Source organism: Neopelma chrysocephalum, unplaced genomic scaffold (assembly GCF_003984885.1).
Source record: "Neopelma chrysocephalum unplaced genomic scaffold, ASM398488v2 Primary Assembly neopelma1_72, whole genome shotgun sequence".
In the NCBI taxonomy this organism is placed as follows: domain Eukaryota; kingdom Metazoa; phylum Chordata; class Aves; order Passeriformes; family Pipridae; genus Neopelma; species Neopelma chrysocephalum.
The window spans coordinates 1,255,952-1,262,338 of NW_020897732.1; the positions used below are offsets into that span (position 1 = coordinate 1,255,952).

Genomic DNA, 6,387 nt, shown 5'->3' on the forward strand with positions numbered 1-6,387 from the left:
GTGTGGTTCATCAGGTGTCTCTGGCACTGCCCTGCAAAACAGCAGCATTTGTTTAGAAATGGGGGCTAAAGACAGGGCAGTTATTGGAAGAGTCTTGGCTTTAACTGCAGAATTCCTGAAGAAGAGGCCAGTTACTTGTTCACCACCACCCCCAGTTTTTGCAAGTCAGAGATTCATTTCTTTGAAGCCATGTCATACAGTGTGCTTCACAGCAGCAGTGAAGGTCAGCACAGAGGAACAGAGAACCATGCAGTGAAGTGCCCAGAGCTGCTCAGCAGGCTAGGGAGAAATGAAGGTAAGATCCCAGTCTCAGTGTTCCTGATGCAGTGCTATAATCTTCTGGTAATGAAAGTCATGTTTTCTGGTCCCAGCCAGAGATTGAATCAGATGCACATGCTGAGGTTTGGATGCTTTTCCAGATTTCTTTAACGTTGAGTTTGATGATGGGAAAAGGGATTAATGCCTTCTGCACTAGATTGAATTTGCTGCATTCGAGTTTTATGCACAGTGGGAAGTTCTTCAGTGATTCCTCAGGGGTCTGAAGTTTAACTCATGTATCATAGGACAAGTTATTTTGCTGGGTGCTCACTTTGCAGCAGTTGTGGTTTTTAATTTATTTGCCATGGGTATTTCTCAAGAGTTTCAAGCTGTGTGGTTGGATAGATACAGAACAAGTTTGTTGCTGTTAAAAGACCAGTTCTACTCATGATGCACACTTCTGTAGCAGTTTTTTTCCATTCAAACTATGCTGTCCTGGTGGTCTGTTGCTTTCATGATCTGGAATTTTGTCAACCACTTCAAAATTTCACTGCATCAAGCTGTCAGGGCTGTCTATCTCTTATGTGGTCTTACTTATCAAGGTGTAGAAATTTAATTTCAGGAGTTATTAAGGCTGCTGTAATTATTTTGACTACCAGAATGTAGTTGAGTAATCAGAAGCATTAAAATGCTTTTCTCTTATTTTTCCTCTCCATTTCTTTCCTCATCTGTGTCCCCCTTTTCCTGCCCCTCCCCTTTTTCTTTTCCTGGCTTGCAGTGTTTGACTACATGATGGCATGAAAGAGACTGATTAGCAGCTCTGGATATCCCTTGAATATATGTAGCAGTTTCCCTTGTGCATAAATCTCCTTTAACTCGTCAAAATATCTTGAAAATTTTTCTGTAGTTTTATTTGCTAAATCAGCAGTCTGGAGAGTCAAGCTCCAGATTGCCAGGAGAGGGAAGAATCTGGTTTGCCCTTCAGTGATTCTTATGCTGAGGACAGAATTCATGGAATGAAAATATTTCTCCACTTATATATAAATTTATCTTACCCATACTGGAACATTGCAAACACCTCTCTCTTTTTATTCTTGGCTGAATTACTGAGAGCAGCACAACTAGAACAGATTCACATGTTTTTTAAATGCACAGATTTTTAAGTATTTTTTTAATAGTTCATGGTAGAATGAACAAATAAACCACAGTGAAAATATGTGAAAGAGAAGGCTTAAAATCAAGTACTCAAATGATAAATCCTCTGTCTAAATTCTAATTCACATTCTAATACATTTGTTAGACTGTTCCACAGAGCTTTTACCTCTAATATGCAGTTTCATATGAACATACTCTCTCTAATCAGTTTGCTCTCAACATCTGAGGTAAGGCCAAACCTGTAGCATTCAGATTTTGCAAACCTAATGGAACTCCCACGTCCAGCCAGACCCTCTGTTTGCATTCAGCAAAGGTGTTGCATGAGTTCCCTGGGGTGCTCCTTAGCAATGGGGAGGGGCTGTGTTCTTTTAGACCCTCCTGCCCAACAGCCCACAGGCATCAAGTGCGGGTAGGGACTACAGTAAAAGTCAGGGCCTTCTGCAATGGAGGAAGTCTTAGGGCATTAAAGATGCTCTGAGACTGCATGTAGGGAATAAGAGAATTTTTTAATAAGCAGTTCTTACAGAAGCTACAGCTCTCGGAAGCAAGGTCATGTCATGTTGCTCTGTTACTTTCACCTGATTGTGAGCTTTGCACCATCTTCAGCTTTTCCATTGCCCATCTGGAAAAAAGATTTGTTTAGACTGAGTTGTTTGAATCCAAGTAAGATGAAAGTACAATATATTTTTTGAATTATAGTTTCTCTCAGTCCCTGGCTGCCTGTCTACCTCTTTTCAATAATACTTGGAGTTTATCAAGGCTTTTGAATCCCTTGGAAATTAAATCATTCCCTTTGTTCACTAGGACGTGGCATAATGACTTTAACCACTTAATCAGATACATCACTCCTGGGCAGGGTTATGTCCATGTCCTGCTACTGTGTGCACAAATACATGTTTTAAAGAAGAAGGACTGTCTTGGAAAATCATCAGGAAATACTATCCAGCTATTGCAGTACCTCTGTTAACTTTCAGATCCAATTCCTTTGAATTCATAATAACAAAATTATTGTGTTACACTTCAGTATCCCAAGAACAGTTTAAACATTCTCACTTAAGCCTCCAAGCTTAAACTTTGTCGGCTGCTGGCAGGACACTTCTGCTGAGCATGCCAGAAGGTTTCATTTACCTGAATTTGGCTGATTTCAGACCATTACACTCTGCTTACTCTATTCAAACTCTGTTTTTGTAAGACAAGAAAGGCACTGGGTTAGGAGTAGCTTTTGGAGATTTTCAGCGTACATATTTTGATCTTTGTGGTCAGATACAGTAAAATGCAGGTCTAAGAATACTGAAGAACATGTTAGAAGGTCCCATGCTAATTTTCAAGAAAAAAAGCCCTGTTGAAATTTATTCTTACTGCCTTAAATTACTTCAACTTTTCAGGAAAGAATTAAACATTCTAAGAAGGTAACTTTGGATAGTGGGTTGCGTTGCAAAATATGGTACCATTTGTAATTTCTCATTTATCTTTTTTTTTCTTTTTTTTTGATTTTGACTGTTTTTAGGAAAAAATGTAAAGAAGCCCCCAAAATCCTATCTAATTCATGCTGGCCTAGAGCCTCTGACATTCACTAATATGTTTCCAAGTTGGGAACACAGGGAAGACATCGCGGAGATCACAGAAATGGTAAATCTTTTCATTGCACTGGCTGTTTCCTATTGCTAGTAATTGTGTCTTGTGTTGTCAGTAACATTTTGTTTGTGCTGTTTATGACAGCTTGTTTGTGCTGTCAAGCCCCAAGATCCAGAGAATGAACTCAGAAAGCACAGTTCAGGAGTCTGCACAGGAAGAAAACCAACAACATAGCTAAAGTCTGACTGGGAGCGTGAATATCAGAGGCATTCCTTGGTGCTTTCTCATGTGACTTCTCATATTCTCTTTTTGTTAAAAACAGGAAGAAAGTGTTACCTGAATCATCTCTTAGAAAGAGATGTGCTAGAGTTTAGCAGAACAGCTGTTTCAATCATGCAACAACGTGCAGTTCTGGTCTGTCCACCAGATTTAAAGTGCAGGGGAGCAAAACACCCTGCAAAGGAGCAGCTGGCTCCAAGGGCTCCAGTACTGACTTCCTCACCTGGGACAGAGAGTCACAGCCAAATTACATGTGGCTGCTTTAAAAGCTTCCAGTCAAGAGGCATCTCAAGGCAAATGACATTTTCTGTTTTGTAAGTCTTCTGCAGCCATCTTTAGTCCAAAACACTGGCTTTATGGCTAAACGCAGATTTCAGCATCAAACTGAGTACAGGACATCCTTCTGCTAAGTGCAGATGTGTTTTTAGCTGTGAAATTGCTGTAGGGCAGGGCTTTTGGCCTCTGTGCACACCTGGATGTACAGCTCTGTGCTCCATGGCCCAGGCAGAGCAGGTTATCCCATGCTATCTGCAGAATTCCATGAGTGTGGTTGGTGGTTTCAGCATTGTGATCCTATTCTCTGTTTTCCTTTTCTCTTCCAGGATGCGGACGTTTCTAATCAGATAATACTTGTAGAGGATGTGCTGGCCAAGCTGTGTAAAACCGTGTATCCATTAGCAGATCTTTTAGCTAGGCCTCTGCCTGAGGGAGTTGATCCACTGAAGCTTGAAATTTATCTTTCAGATGAGGACTTTGAGGTAAGAAGAGAATAGGTGCATTGTTACTCTCTGCATTTGTGTCTAATGGTGCAGTAAAGCCATTTGCCGGTTATGCTACTTAAAAGTGTTTTTGCTAATCCTCTTGTTTTAAATGCAGGTTGCATTAGAGATGACAAGAGAGGAGTACAATGCACTGCCATCTTGGAAGCAGGTTAACCTGAAGAAGGCCAAAGGACTTTTCTAAGCTGTGTTTATGGAAGTGAGCACTAAAGGGATGTCCGTTCTCACTTTCTATGTCCTTTAGAAGAATTGTACCCTATATTTACAGAACAAATAGAAATAATCTGAAGTTATTAGTGACTACCTATCTGGAGGTGTGTAATATTATAAAAGGCCAAGAGAACTCTTTGAAAATGGAATTCAATTTTGACTTTTAAAGGCAACGTGTTTAAGCTCCGCTCTCCTATGCACTTAAACAGTAGTTTCTTGAACTACTGCTGCAGGTGTCCTTTGGCTATATAAAATACTTGCCATTTTTGTTTTTAAAGAAGTTCTCTTTGTAAAGTGTTATTTTGTTAGTTTGTGGATTACAAAGAATTTATATTTATATAAACACATAGAACATGTATTTAACAATGCAATATATATTCACTTTCGAGACTTTCATGTCAAAACTACAGAAAAGTAGCTGGATGGCAGTTGCTTGTACTGAATTAGCTATACCACCAATATGTATCTCCTACGCATTCTGAAAAGTTTCTCTTTGCAATAGTTTAAGAATTGTTCTCAGTGCTGCTTCAGGTGCTAAACCGAACAAAGCGTTTGTATTTATAGCATGGATTTCTTGAGAAACTATGCGAATCAACCTTTATACTTTATTATCCAAAAATGTATAGTGCCTTGTTTTTTGTGTACAGTTTATATACAAAAAAAAGATTGGTCTGCATTTTGAAGATGGCTTAGAACAGTCTCCCATGTTACTTTTATAATAGTAGAAATAAAAACATCTCAGTTTCTAATACTTGTTGTAAACATTAAACATGTCTTTTGTGATATAAGAACTGAAAGTAAAAGCTTCTGAATAAACTCCTAGTGATGCTCTGACTTGTCATTATCTTGTACTGTTATCTGTGCTAAGTCATTGGAACCTTCCATAACATGGTATTTTCTCAAAATATTTTAACTTTAGATGTCTGCAGATATTGTACAGAGTTATAATTTGAGAAGCAGATAATGTAGAAAATAATCAAGGTATGAGATAAAATTAGATTGGGCAACATTTTAATGCTGAATGTTGGAACAGTGACACAACTGTATCTTTTGCGTTTCCCTGTTTTATAAATGAAACCAAAATTATTATGCTGGTTTTTCAAATTTTGAAAAAATCTTTTCAACCTTTGTGCAATTGGGAGTAAAACTTGAGCTGAAAACGAGCATTGTGTCCATTCTTTCAATAAGCACTGAAGTCAAAATCATTTTCATTCAGCTAATTACGACACTGAACAGAATCATCAGGTAAATATTTGCTATTGTTTGAAATGGTTTTTTAGGCATTTGAAATTTCTATAACAAGTTGTGTGGTTCCCCTCTGGTAGATTACTGGGTTTCACATTTTCATTCTTGCCAGCATAAGTTTCCTTCTGCCCCACAGATGTTCAGAGCTGCTCCTGGCCTGCAGAGGTGCTGTTGCTGCTCTTATCATTCTCCTAGGCCCAGGGAATTGAAGTAAGATCTTTGAATGTGTGAGGTCTGGATTTCCTCAAGATCTGCAGGAAGTATTGCTCCTCAGTTAATCTTGCTTTGACAGATGGGTTAATAAGTTGTAAGCAAGCCTTATAAGTAAATTAATTAAAAACTTAGAAATACACAAGTATAATTCACCTGACCTGAGATATTACAGGTGAATTTTCAGCACTGGAGTATTTCCTTTCATGTACATGGTTTCTGTCAAGAACTGAAATGAAATAACCCAAGAAAATCACAGCAACAGTATTCAGAGCCAGGATGCTTCTTATACAGCCTCCAGCAAAAAGCTGTTTAGATGCCAGTTCCTCAGAGGTCCTTACCTGCCTTCTGCATGGGATACACTATTAGTTTGAAAATGCAGGTCTTTATAGTGACAAGTTTATTTTCCAAGCACTGAGAGGTTTCCAAAGTCACTGCTGTATTCATCTAAGTATTTTTGCACCCATATATTTTCCTCTTTCACCTTCTCTGGTGATAAAATCAAGCAGGAATTAGGTTTTGATTATTCATGTTCAGTCTGTTCCATGGGGGTAGAAGGTTTCTCTGTTTTGATTTTTCTATTCAACAGACAACAGCTGATTTGCATAGCATGATTGACCTTGTTTTTCCCTCTGGCAGGGTAGTATCATTTGCTTTTGTGTTTTGAAAACACTAT

General features: G+C 38.6%; 1 protein-coding gene across 9 annotated transcripts in view; it reads left to right on the forward strand.

The window, feature by feature from the left end:
- The window catches only part of SVIL (supervillin), a 103,263-nt gene extending 97,847 nt beyond the window's left edge, over nucleotides 1-5,416 (forward strand). For all 9 annotated transcript variants that reach the window (XM_027687015.1, XM_027687018.1, XM_027687017.1 and 6 more), the window contains 3 exons: nucleotides 2,921-3,042; nucleotides 3,870-4,025; nucleotides 4,144-5,416. In XM_027687015.1, coding sequence (XP_027542816.1) covers nucleotides 2,921-3,042; nucleotides 3,870-4,025; nucleotides 4,144-4,230 — 365 coding nt within the window. In that variant the 3' untranslated portion in view covers nucleotides 4,231-5,416. The remainder of the gene's footprint in view (nucleotides 1-2,920; nucleotides 3,043-3,869; nucleotides 4,026-4,143) is intronic.
- The last annotated feature ends 971 nt before the right edge of the window (nucleotides 5,417-6,387 follow it).